Here is a 13521-nt window from a genome sequence, read left to right on the forward strand (position 1 = left end):
ACACGAAGCCATTGCCAAAGTAGCTGCCGCTCTTGCTTCCCTTGCCGGAGCCACCGTCGACGAGTAGTTTTTGTAGGCGTCGCCGGGCGCATTTGGGTTCTTGAAGACTTGGGCATAGCCGTGCAGCGACACGACCAGGTGGGTAATGCGCAGCGGCTTGACGATCTTGATGATGACGGTTCCGCTGATGACGTCGCCAGGCGCGTAGTGGCGATGTGGGTCGTCGGACTGGATGTAGAACTCGGTGTAGTTGCGCGACTTGGAGGACAAGGGCGACTTGAGGCGGGACAGGAACGATCGGCTCGTGACTGGGGAGGATGGGGCGGCGGAGGTGCGTTTTTGGCTGGAAGTCATACTCCGTGGACTGCGCGCATGGTGCGGCTGCCCGCAACGAGTGTAGAAGGGCGAGGGGCGACTGCGCAGGCGGGAGGGAGCAGAGACGGGAGGGAGTTGCGAAGCGGCAGAATACGGAACGGGCTGGGCTGGACTGGGCTGTGCTGGAGCAGCAGCGTTGTGGCTGCGGTGGGTAGCGGCCGGGAGCGATGCGCAGCGGGCCGGCGATGGGTCGAGGGAACGGGGCTAGGCGGTGCAGTAGGAGGAGAGCAGCGGCGGCGGCAGCAGCAGCAGCACAGCAAGGGCAGCGGGCAGCGGCAGTGGGCGAGGACGCGCGATCAGGAGTTGGGCATATGGCGCCGTGGTCCTCGGGCGGCTGCTTCAGGGCTGGCGCACTCAACAGCGACGCGCAACTGTCTCAGGTCGGCTGGGGGCTGTGGGGAGGGCGGCGAGCGGCGGCGATGGTGGCAAACTGGATAGCCCAAGGCTCTGGTCAGCATTGCGGACGGCCGTGGTGGGCAGAGGAGCGGCCTTTGCAGAGGTATGTGCAGAGGTATGTGCAGAGGTATGGCGGGCGGCGGGCGGGGGAGAGGAGGCGAGGGCGATGATGGGTGGCAGTGCTGTGTCTAGCGCGAGGGAGGGCAGCCTGACGAGCACGGCGCCGTCGAGAGAATGAGGTGAGGCTCGCTGCACGGACTCGGGCTGCCGCATCGAGTAGATTGCGAGGGCGGCGGCGGCAGCAGCAGCAACAACAGCGGGCATGGGAACAGCAGCAGGAACAGGAACAGGAACAGGAACAGGAATCGCTACTGATGGATCGTCACGGTTACGTACCACCGGGCGCGCGCGCAAGGCTTGTTCGAGAGCCGCAGCGCTCTTGGCTGCCAAGTCGTCAAAGCAGCACAAGGATGGCAGCGCGTGCGTCGTTGGGTGAAGTCGAGCCTTGCCAAGGAGCGAGGAACACACACAATGGACGTATATATGTATATATATATGTATATGTATATGGCGACGAGGGGTGCGGGCGGCGGGCAATGGATGGGAGAAACGGCCAGGCCAGCGGCGAGGTGGTGCAAAGGAGGCGGGTGACAACGAGCTCTGGGGCTGCTTGGGGTGGTGGCTGCCAGCTAAGTATGATTATTATTTGTTACGAGCTGGCGACGCTTCCCTTCCCTTCCCTTCCATCCCTCCCTTCCCTCCCTCCCCAGCCTGGAATAGGGCCCCGTGCTCACGCTGCTCGCCATCGACGTACGCACTACTCGTCTGTCCGGACATACTACGTACGTACCTACTCCACATGAATCGGGGCGTCTTCTCCCTCACATCTCCACATGGTGCCTTTGGGCTCTTGCTGTCGCCTTGCCGCCTTGCCGCCTTGCCGCCTTGCCGCCTTGCCCACGCCTAACCGCCCGCATGCCTCGTATCCCCTCTTGGCCGGCTGCTTCTAGCGCCGCCAGCTGCACTTTCTATCAACCTCACTCACGCCAATGCTCCCTCGCCCTCGCGCCCACACGCCCACACACACACACACACACACCCCGGGCCTGCACAGCACCACACGCCGCCCTCGACGCCCTCGACGCCCTCGACGCCCCCTCTGCACATGCATCCTGCTCCGCGGGGCTGAACCCATGTCGTGCTACGCTGGTAGCGAGGGGCTGACCCGCTGGGGTCTCGACTGGCAGCTTGATCACCACCCCAGCGTCGGATCGTAGCTAAGCTTCGATGCCAAGCAGACCCGTAATGCTTGGTAGTGGCACATTAGTGCGACGCTCTGGTTTGGCCATGCCCGCAGTCTCAATGGGGTAATGTTTAGAAACTGCTTGCTGACGCCTCGCCACCACTTGGGACTAGCCCTCGCCCGCTCTCGCCCTCAAGGCTGGCCAGCCGCGGGGAGCACCTGGACTGTCGTCTGCCTTGACATGGCCGAGGAGCTATCCATTGTCGCCAAACACTGCTATTCTGACACCTGTCTTCCCTCTCCCTCCATCCGCCCGCCCGCCCCTGCTGCGGTGCCAAATCCTTCTCCTTCGCCCACCAGCTGCAATGCCCGCTTTTCCCTCTCCACCTTCATGCATAAGACACTGCCCGTCGTCAGCGGGGTAGCACATGTACCGAGCCCAAGTCACGACGAGCCTGTTGAACCTTGCCTTGTCCCCGTGCCCACTGCCGGTTTCAGCAATGTTGTATTGTGTTAATGCCGCCGTGTTAGCCCCGCCTGGCCAATGAGCTCTTGCAAAGACCGTCAAACGTTTGATGACACAGTGTAGAGACGTGACAGAGTCGCTCGCTGAGGAAAGTCGCTCGCCGGAGATGACGTCTTCGGAGTCGTGCGGCCGTGCCTGCGTGCTTACTTGGGCGCTTTCCCGGACGAAAGACCATGCGAGACCTTTTCGGCGCCATTGTTCCCAATCAACGGGCCATTTCCCTTGGTGGGCGGCTCGGCCTGCTATTTGTAGCCATGTCTCCTCCATCAACAAGGGCCGTTGACGGGAACGCTATGCTTTGTCAAGGCTGGTAGCACATGAGACAGCTGCACGGATGCCAGCGGAATCATCGGCCTTCTCCATTTCCAAATAGTATTCAATAACAGCGGTACGTGCGGTGCCACCGCCGCCCTCCTCTACGCTGCGGCCTACATGAAGTTGTTAGTGTAGTGGATTGGATGTCCGGGTTGAGCCATTTGTGCGTGACGGCGGGCTAGCTGGCTGCCTGTCCTCATGTACGCCCGGGCACACATGGCGGGCCCATGTCGGCATGCCGGGAGAGGCAGTCGGTGGTGTTGAGTGTACATAGGCAGGTACATGCGAGGAGCTTGAGGTCGTCGTGCTGCAAGGCTGCGAGGCTGCGAGGCGGTTGGTCAGGCCTGCAGGGCCGCTTGGACCGCTAGCGCATGATGACATCGCCGATACTGGCGGATTCCTTCCTCCAACGCGCAACACACGACCCGCAACGCCAACGCTGTCTATGGCGATTCCACTCTGATCTTGGCAATGGTAGATAGAAACAACAGGACGTGTCCGGCCCAGAGCGACGATATCTGGGGCACCTCACGGCCACGCGATGTCCGCCTCCAGGTCTACCTCTCCCTGACACTCGGTGTGGGAGCATTCCTAGTCTTTTGCGTACGTCCTGCCCGACCTGTCTGCCCATATGCCTGCTGACTAGCTGCAGTTCCTTCGCCCGCGCTGGAAAGGCCTTTATGCGGCGCGCAAGAAGCAGAACAGCCTCCAGACGGCGCTGCCCGACCTCCCCGACAGCTTTTTTGGCTGGATCATACCGCTATGGAAAATCACCGACGAACAGGTGCTGGCATCGGCTGGCCTCGATGCTTACGTATACCTCGCATTCTTCAAGATGGCAATCAAGTTTCTGCTCATCACGCTCTTCTTCGCCCTCGTCATCATCAAGCCGGTGCACGACACCCACCAGGACAAAGAGGGGAAGAAATCCCCTATTCATACTGACCCCAGCAACGAACACGTCGAAGTTCGCGCCACATTTACCACATTTGCCGCCGAGTATGAGCGCTACACCGACTACCTGTGGATGTATCTTGCCTTTGTCTACCTCTTCACCGCCCTTATACTATACTTGATTGTCTCGGAAACAAGACGCATCATTGAAATCCGCCAAGAGTACCTGGGCAGCCAGACAACTATTACCGACCGAACTATCCGACTTTCCGGTATCCCAGTCGATCTCCGCTCCGAGGACAAGATCAAGGACTTCATCATGGATCTTGGCATTGGAAAGGTGGAGAGTGTGACGCTGTGCAGGGACTGGAAAGAGCTAGACCAAAAGGTCATTGAAAGGCAGGCTATTTTGCGAAAGCTCGAGGAGGCCTGGACGGTCCATCTCGGCAGCCGAAGGGTGGAGCGAAGCCTAGAAACACTCCCGGTGGTCCAGCCACCACCACCAGAGCCCGTAGTCGACGGCTCCACCAACGACGAGGAGGCCAGTCATTTTTTGAGCGAATCTGAACGCGACCCCGACCACGTGATTCCGTATGCCCAGCGGCGTCCAAAAACCAGAATCTGGTACGGCCCCTTGAAGCTGCGATTCAAGACGGTGGATGCCATTGATTACTACGAAGAAAAACTGCGACGCATGGACGAGACGATCCGAGCTCTGCGCAAGAAGGAGTTTGAGCCGATGCCTCTGGCGTTTGTGACAATGGACAGCGTTGCGAGCGCTCAGATGGCCATTCAGGCCGTACTCGACCCTTCGCCATTGCAGCTCTTAGCGAACAACTGCCCAGCACCATCTGACGTTGTCTGGCGGAACACGTATCTGACTCGCGGAAAAAGAATCTGCAGGGCCTGGGCCATCACCGTCGTCATCGGCGTACTAAGCGTCTTCTGGACGGTTCTTCTAGTGCCCATTGCCGGTGCTCTCAACACATGTTCCATCCATGAGGTTTTTCCAGGGCTGGCAGCGGCATTGGAGAGAAACAAGACTCTTGAATCTCTTGTCAACACCCAGTTGCCCACGCTAGCGCTTACCTTGATCAATGTTGCCGTACCTTTTCTATACGACTGGCTTGCAAACAAGCAAGGCATGATCTCACAGGGCGACGTTGAGCTATCGGTCATCTCGAAGAATTTCTTCTACACTTTCTTCAACTTCTTCATCCTGTTCACCATACTAGGAACAGCCTCTGGGTTCTTGGCCATGCTGGAGCGCTTCGCCGAAAAACTAACCAGCGCCACCGAGATTGCCTATGCTTTGGCCACCTCACTATCCAACCTGCTGGGATTCTACACAAATTTCATCATTCTCCAAGGGTTTGGCATCTTTCCATTTCGACTCCTGGAATTTGGCGCCCTTTCCCTATACCCAGTCTACTTGATCGGTGCCAAGACACCTCGCGATTATGCTGAACTTGTCCAGCCTCCCGTCTTCAGCTACGGCTTTTACCTGCCACAGACGATTCTCATTTTCATCATCTGCATGGTGTACAGTGTGTTGAAAGACTCTTGGCAGGTGTTGCTGACTGGCTTGGTCTACTTCATGATCGGTCATTATGTCCACAAGTACCAGCTGTTGTATGCAATGGAACACCGACAACACTCGACTGGAAAGGGCTGGACAATGATGTGTGACCGTGTCATCATAGGCGCGGTGCTTTTCCAAATCACAGTTGCCGGTCAACTGGCTCTGAAGAAGGCGTTCAAGCGAGCCGTGCTCGTGGCACCGCTCGTCATCGGCACCTTGTGGTTTTTGTTCGTATTTGCACGCACCTACCGGCCGCTGATGAAGTTCATCGCTCTCAAGAGCCTGCGACACCCGGGACGATCAGACCTCGGCCGCGATGTCCAGGAAGAATCCTTTGCTGCCAGGCGAAATGGCCGGAGGGTCATGGGCAGACTCACCTTGGACGAAGCTCGCGAGAGTGGTCTGCGATTTGAGAACCCAAGTGTGGCTATGCCGTATGTATTATCTTCTGCAAAGTAAATGACCAACACTGACCCGTTTCCAGACTCGAAGGCCCCTGGATCAACAAGCGTGTCAGACACGCAAATGGATCGGATAGCTCCGTCATCGACGGAGCAAACGGTGTTTGGGACTGATCAGAATGCACCTTCCACGTTACCACGCTCACGACGCACCTTCACGCATGCATCTTACCGTCTTGCTTTCCTGTAGCGCGCTTTGCTCCTTCTCTCGCTTGTGCTTTGTTGATACCCATATACGCAACGAAATTGGTTACGAGTTTACGGCATCTTTACTTAGCGAACATCATCCAGTCACTGCGCAATCATACTCCCCCTCAATACCATCTCTATACACTACAATACATATTCTTTAGCACCATCGTCCCATTGAAACCACCTTCTTCTGCACAACGACAAACTTCACCTTCCTGCCCTTGTGACCGACTTGACTTGCTCCAATACCGGCGGTGCACCTCCACCTCGGGGGTGCCACAACCACGTCCTCACAGATTTACCTGTCGCGGGGAGTAGCCGGTACCAAATCTGAGCCAGTGCTTCCTATTTACGATTCCGAGCCTGTTCAGGTGGCGTTGTATTTTGAGTCTCCTACTGCGCAGAGACTGTTTCTCAGTACGCCCCACATTTGCAACGAACCGACGACCCATACCCAGGAGCATATGGCCCCGAGTTCCGTGCTCTTAGACGCGAGTGTGCCATGTCCGACTGCAGAGCAACCAACTACGTCAAGTAATACCAAAGATACACATTCTTCGCTACCAAAGCGGCCAGAAATCCTCCGCCACGTTTTTCCACGTCCGTCACGAAGTCGAACTTACACTCGCAAAGCTGTTCGTCGTATCAACAAAGCAGAATCTCCCGACCATGCACTCACATCGAGACGACCGAGATCGAGAGTTGCCTTTCACAGGTACATCGCGGCCTTGTTTGGCGGGGCCTCAGATCGCACTGCAACCATAGCTATCCCCGAGACACGATCTAGAGCTTCCAGCTTTGGATCCAAACCAGAATCACCACGACACGGACCTGTACCCAGTCTTGATTTTGTAACTCCCGCTGCATTCATGTTCAGTGGGCCAAGCCTCCATTCTGCAGGATCATACAGCGACTCAACATCTCGACTTCCAAGTCTTGCGGAGTCGAGCAGTGAGATGCAGCTATGGCATCGAGTGCGGACAGACTCTTTTTCAATTATCGATGATGCCAACACCGTGGTAGAAGTGATTCTGGAGCCTGAAGCCGACCAAGGTATTACTCGCGCTGTTTCCCATGTCTTACTGGATAGCAACGCTTCTACTCAAGAAGCAAATCTACTGCCTCAAAACAACAGGCAAGTTGCAGCAGAACACTCCATCACCAAATCCGGATGTAGGTCAACTTCAACCTTTGCCTCTCTACTCTTACCTCATCTCGATACCTCTGCATACAAGGCGTTAAGGTTGACCAATCGCGCGTGGTATCTGGCTCTGTGTGTTGCCGCACCGCCAATTTCTTCGAAATCATTCCACTTGCCAGTCGAGATTTTGCACTGCATATACAATTACCTTGGCCCTAAGGACTTCAACGCTGCACGTCACACATGTCGAGATTGGATGAGGGCCAGTCTCGATAAGAATCTCCTAATCACAATGCTGAGCAGAGGTGGCTGGCTGAGTACTATTGACAATAAAGCTTTCACAAACTGTCCTGCTACTCAATACCCTGCTGATTCGACCACTCCATCGAGCGAAGAATGGCTACTCAGTTGTCGTATTTCTCGAGAGTGTGCCTTGGCCCCAGGCTGGACCGGTAACGGGTTCACCACTGGGGCTGTGTTTGCCAAGAGCTTTGAAGTCGATTTCACCGAGCTGACTGACGGGTTTGCCAATGGTATAATCTTCGCAAGCAGTCTCTGCTCTCGGTTCCTGTGCGTAGCTCGTGGAGCGCTGATCTACATCTACAACCTTGAACGTGGTCACCCTGTGCCCATTACCAGTGTGGTGTGTCCAAGACGTGTCCTTGCAATAAGTATGGATGTCTCTTGTGGCCGACATGCCATTGCTGCACTTTTGGAAGGACGAATGGGAATAGTGTGCGAACTTGGATACGGTGTAGCGACCGGAGAGAAAAATGCCGTCGATCCTCTGTGCGAAAGCAGTGGACAGCAAGCAAGCGACCTACACATGGCCTCTGCAGATACCAATCTTACCAGCGAACAATCTCGCCCTTTTATTCAGGAGCGAGATGATGCATGCTTTGACGCAATCTACATTCGGTCAAACAACCAAAAGGTGAGCCTTCGGGGTACCGATAATGACCGAAATCACGACCAGCATCTCATTAATCGCGCGTGGAATTTGGACTTTCGTGGCTCTTTCGGAATACCAAAAGCTCAGACCTCGGAATCACAGTGTTGTACTGGCAGCATACCGATTGAGAGTGGGACCTCGACAATCTATCGTCATCTTTGCTCTGAAGATGATCCACCGCGGAGCGTCTCAATCTGTCCCCAACGCCGCTGTGTGGCTTTTGGCTGTTCAGCGGGTATTGAACTGCACTGGATAGATGCTCTTACAGGCCAGAGCCTGAGTCGATGGTTCCCTCTGACTGCACCAAGTCAGTGTGTGCCCCTTGCACAAACCATATTTGCTCACATTGAACAGGCGACCACCTCTATTTCCTGCCACCTCGACCTGGATTTGAGTCTGCGAAAAAGTTGCGTTTGATTTCCAGTGCAGCACACCCCCGAGATCGACCTTCCATGACACGTGGATTCTTCAATCGACCAAGCCTAGGCGTTTTCTGGGGTTCTTTCGGTTCCGAGTCAGCGTCTTCTCCTCCAGGCTCGCCGAGCTGTGATCATTATCACGCGATTCCGTTAAGCGATGGGTACCATGCCTTATTCATTGATCCATCGAGCGGTCGGCTAGCCCTGGGCTGTAACGCGCCCCTCGGCGAACCTACTAAGCTCCTGCGCAAGATTGTGTTTGTCCCGCCCAAGCATAAATCAACGCCAAGATTGTACAGTGCAGCAGCAGACTTGTCACAGGGTGTGCGTGTTGCTGTAGCTTATGACGATATCATCATGCTGTACAGCATCCCACTAGACGTGTACCGGTTCTCGCGCATGGAGAAGAGGGCTAAGAGCTGGTCTGACTACGAAGCTGATACGAATGTCGATGTCAGCCAGAGGGACCATTGGCTCAACTAGTGGGACGAGCCATGCATGTCTGATTCCACAACACAAGGCGAGTGCTACAAACGGGGTCCGGTGTGGCCACTTGCCATCAGCGGGACAGAGGTGACCAGATTGGCGGACGTGTGCGAGATTTCTGTTCAGACGCAGCCGGAGCTCTTGATCTGGGCCTTTACGCGGTCTGCTCGCTGCGAGACATGGCGCATGCAGAATCACATGGACCCTAGGCTGTGCGCCAAACTCGCAACATGTAAGCACGGCATTGTACACGATAACCTCTGTGCAGACGAAGACGGACATGTTTTCATGACCGACGCACGGCAGACGCGGCCCGCCAATGACGAGGTGGACGTTGATTTTGTCGGAAACAGCACTGGAGCGTGTCTAGCACCCCGGCGTGGCATTGGGGGGTACGACGGCAGTGCATGTGGTGTGTTGTCGAAGATGCCCCGGGCGCTGGCGGTGGAAAACGACGAGTGGGTCGACTATGTGGATGTGAGAGGGTGTGTGGAAGCGTGGTACGATGGCCATGGCGACGTGGTCATGTGGCATGGATTTTGAAGGCATGAATGACGTGGCGGTGACTGGAGGAATGCATACACATCCTCTTTTCTAATGACCTAGATACCTTGATCCTAATTATCACCAACTAGTAAAGTCGAATCACATTAAGCTTTTCTTTTCTTTTTTTCTTTCTCACTTTACCATTTCAAAAGTCACAATTTACATACTACGTACGTAGCCAGATGAAATTTGTACATAGTAGTGATGCGATGATGAGTGTGTATGTATGTTATAGCAATTCGCCCTTGTCTCATCTCATAATCATACTTTCTCATCTCTTTCCTTGAAGTCTCCAGCTTCTTATTTCGTTTCTACATATCTAGCATGTACTATTTGTGTAACTGTGGAGAAGAGGATTCCCAGATGTGTGTGTGTGTGTGTGTGTGTATCTGTACTTGTATTTCTTACTTTTTTTTCTTGGTGTTATATTCGTTTGTTTATTAATTTGTGGATATACATGGATATCTTGATATAGTAAGACATAATGATACTATGCGGGAGAAGAGGGGTTTTTTGTTTGTTTGTATGTATGTATGTATGTATGTATGTATGTATGTATGTATGTATGTATGTATGTATGTATGTATGTATGTATGTATGTATGTTTAACTTGGATATTATAGACTATCTGTGTAAGATACATTATCGACGGTATTCTCAATCCAAATATTTGGGTTTACCATGTGTTCTGGGTGTGTGGAGATTACATTGTAGGGTGAGATGTAAGCAATTTCCTTTTTCTTCTTCTTCTTCTTCTTCTTCTGCTGCTGCTGCTGTTGATAAGAGAACGAAGGGTTATTTGTGTAGTAGTTGGTTTTGTATGCGTATGATGGGGTATTCTACACCTATATTTACACAGCCGTGTGATGATGATAGATAAGCAGTGTTGTTCACGTATCTGCTCATGTGAGCGTGTATACTAGACCGTTTGTAACCATTCCTTCTTGGCTTTTACTTTGCATAGCTGTGCCGTTGTATTCGCGTTGGTTAGATTTGCGGATAAACAACAAAGCTATGTGTATACTAGTTTATGCTAGCCAAGTGGTATACCGCTTCTTTCTTTTCTTCTTTTCTTCTTTCTTTCTTTCTTTCTTTCTTTCCTTTGTTTTTTGAATAGTAACGAGATGGACACGAATCCAGGGTTGTAAAATATACAGCTCACCACGTGCATGTTAACAAGTGATGTATTAGCGTTTCCTCTTGAGACGGTTTCTGATTTGGACACGACTAAAAAGTGCTTGTGTTGGACTACTATACTGTACCGTGTGCACGTGCACTTTACCAATGTACTCGAGAAAAACTAATCAGTGTGCTTGTAGCTAGGATGAATACGGCATATGAGATGTGTACCCTACATACATAGCATACATACCCAGTCGATTTTTTTGCCATAGGCAGTCACCTGAGTACCTTGACTAGCTCTTTCGTTGGTTTGTTCGTGTTGTGATTGTTTTTCTTCTTCTTCTTCTTGTACACATACACACCGCATTTCTTACTGTTAATCAACAAATCAACAAAATAACAAAACATATACAACTCAGCAAGCAAGTAAGCAAGCAAGCGAGGGAGCGAGGGTAGTGTACCCTATCTCGCTAGCGTCGTCTTTACACACCGCATTGTGACGATACATGAATAAATAGATATCTAGACAACATAGCGAAGAGAGAGAGAGAGAGAGGGTAGTGTACCCTATCTCTACACTAGCGGCTCCTCACTCACATAGCACGTGCCACCCAAAGCACCTCTTCGGTTCCGTTTCTTGCATGTATCCATGCCTTCTGCATTAGTGTATGTGTGTGTGTGTGGGATGCAGCTTCTTCAGTCAATGTCCAGGTCAAAGCACATGGTTGTGATTGTTATTTTCTTACTACATGTCTCATACGACAACTTGTCGCCTCCTTCCATTTCCAGTTGAATTCCCGGCAATGCACGCCCAACAAACATGATTGGTTGTAACAAGATATTCCCAATAAAGCATGGTACATATTCATACACCCAACACATATATACCATACACACACAACAATAACAACAAGAAGCTAGTGGATTTGGGGATTTTCCAAATACGTAACGAGAAATTGCGGGTACAAACTCAATTCATTAAGATTTCCTTCTTCCCTACCTTGTTTATTTATTTATTTGTTTATGGGTTTGTTTTTCTTCTTCTTCTTCTTCTTCTACAACTACCTCTTTCGGATATCCCGAACTAGCCAGTGCGGCAGCAAGCTTGGTTTGTAGACATGTAGGTGCGCGTGGGGGCGTTGAATGGAGAGGAGGGGGTTGAGTGTTGTTGTTGGTTTAAACCACGGACAGCAGGGGCGGGTAATACAAAGCAAGGCAGACTGGTGGTCGAGCCAAGGTTGAGAGCGAATACGGGCAGGCGGCGAGGCGAGGCGAGGAAGTCTGTGCGGGCACGGAACGGAAGCCCGGAGTTCGGTAATTTCCGCGTCGGGAGGAACAGGGCGATGTTGGTGGTGTGCCGCGCGCGCTGTCTTTTGTTCAGTGTTATGTAGGCATTTCCGTCGTGTCAATGGGTCTTTTTTTTTTGCTTTGCTTTGCTTTGTAATGCTGATGCTTTGCTGTCTGTTGTCCCACGTGTTCAAAGGGTCGTGACAGATTGGTTGATTTTTCATTGCGTGTATTTCTAGTAGAATTATTTTTCATATTGGGAAACTCCTGCTAAAAAAAATTCAGTGACCGCCCTGGAAGGCGGAATGGAGCAATACTTTTATTGGTCTCGACACATCAGTCGGTCAGAGGGGAGTAGGGAAAAATCAGGTCATTTAATCCATGTGCCAGGCCCAGTTCAGGCATTGATCGGGTAAAGGAACCTGGACATGTCAATGGACAAATGGCTGCTGCGACGGCTACAAGATCACCAAGCATAACATGTCAAGTTTTGAACTTGGCAATGGGGATTAGGCGCACGACTTATACGGGGAAGAAGCAAAATGTCCGACCAATGCAGGCAAGGCTGACGAATCGGCCTGTGGTTGAGGGCGACGAGGATGTGCATCCTACAACGGTGTCGCCGGGGCTTACTTTTTTAGCATGCAAACAGAGCAGACGTGTCGAACAGCATGTTTACAGGGCGATTGCTAAGACGGGGACAGTGGACTATAGGGCATGCAGATGAAGCGAGATTAGCAGAGGCGATTCGTCCGAAGCGGGACAGTTTCCTGGTCGTTGTGGGCAACACGTAATGGCAGAGCTAAAGGACCGAACGAGGCCTGGGGCAGTATGACGGGCTGGAGGCGAGCTGAAGGCGATCCATCTGAGCCCCATGTGCGTGTTGAGATGCAGGCCGAGGGTGGGCGATAGACGAAGGCCCCAGAGTTTTTTTTTCTTTTTTTTTGCGCGCACGACATGACGCGTTCGCAAGCGGGGTGGTGAAGGGGAGGCTGCAAGCATGGAGAGGCGTGCGATGCATGGAGGCAGATGCAGACGCGGCAGGCAAGAGGCTGGATGGGGGCGAGGGGCGGGAGGGCTAGCGAGGGCGGCGTCATGTCCTGCAGCAACACTGATGCGCTACATGTCCATTGGGGGGGCACGGGTTTCGGGGCAGCAGCCAACAGCGGTTGCCAGGTGGTGTGTGCAGTCTATCGACGGACATGAAAAGTAAATTGGCCAGAGACGTGTGACGGTGGCTGGCCGTGGCGCGGCAGCATCAGCAACAGGAGCACTTGGGGAGCGGGCGGTGCGAGGGGCGGGTGCCGGGCGCTGCGTGCTGCGTGTGTGCCTGTGTGCGTGTGTGCCTGTGTGTGCGGGTAAGCATGACGTTTGAGGCCAGCCACTGCGGTGTGGTGGTGCTGGAGGGCGCGCGTGAGGAGGCGGGAATGGGGGTGGTGATGGTGATGGAATGCTATATGTCGCACGTCAAGAGGGCCTGTTGGCAGCAGCGTCGTCGCCGCCGCCGGGGGGCGTGCATGGAGGTGCATGGCGAGGGGGACAAGGCATGGTGCAGCTGTCCAGTCAAGGAGAAAATACATGTCT

At 53.3% G+C, this 13521-nt stretch overlaps 3 protein-coding genes across 3 annotated transcripts; 2 read left to right on the top strand and 1 right to left on the bottom strand.

Moving 5' to 3' along the window:
- Window positions 1-54: 54 nt before the first annotated feature.
- Window positions 55-354, bottom strand: SETTUDRAFT_24258 (uncharacterized protein; the record flags this gene model as incomplete). The annotated part of the gene is made up of 1 exon (XM_008032973.1): window positions 55-354. A coding segment is annotated over one exon (300 nt), but the record flags the coding sequence as incomplete, so codon positions are not given.
- Window positions 355-3326: 2972 nt separating this feature from the next.
- SETTUDRAFT_44646 (uncharacterized protein) lies at window positions 3327-6140 on the top strand (the record flags this gene model as incomplete). Its single annotated transcript, XM_008033097.1, has 3 exons — window positions 3327-3458; window positions 3508-5765; window positions 5816-6140. The coding sequence occupies 3 exons, from the start codon at window positions 3327-3329 to the stop codon at window positions 5904-5906; spliced, it is 2481 nt and encodes an 826-aa protein (XP_008031288.1). The 3' UTR covers window positions 5907-6140.
- Window positions 6141-6448: 308 nt separating this feature from the next.
- SETTUDRAFT_100823 (uncharacterized protein) lies at window positions 6449-8979 on the top strand (the record flags this gene model as incomplete). The annotated part of the gene is made up of 2 exons (XM_008033180.1): window positions 6449-8384; window positions 8432-8979. The coding sequence occupies 2 exons, from the start codon at window positions 6449-6451 to the stop codon at window positions 8977-8979; spliced, it is 2484 nt and encodes an 827-aa protein (XP_008031371.1).
- Window positions 8980-13521: the final 4542 nt, after the last annotated feature.

The sequence above is a fragment of the Exserohilum turcica genome (assembly GCF_000359705.1).
Source record: "Exserohilum turcica Et28A unplaced genomic scaffold SETTUscaffold_9, whole genome shotgun sequence".
Lineage (NCBI taxonomy): Eukaryota > Fungi > Ascomycota > Dothideomycetes > Pleosporales > Pleosporaceae > Exserohilum > Exserohilum turcicum.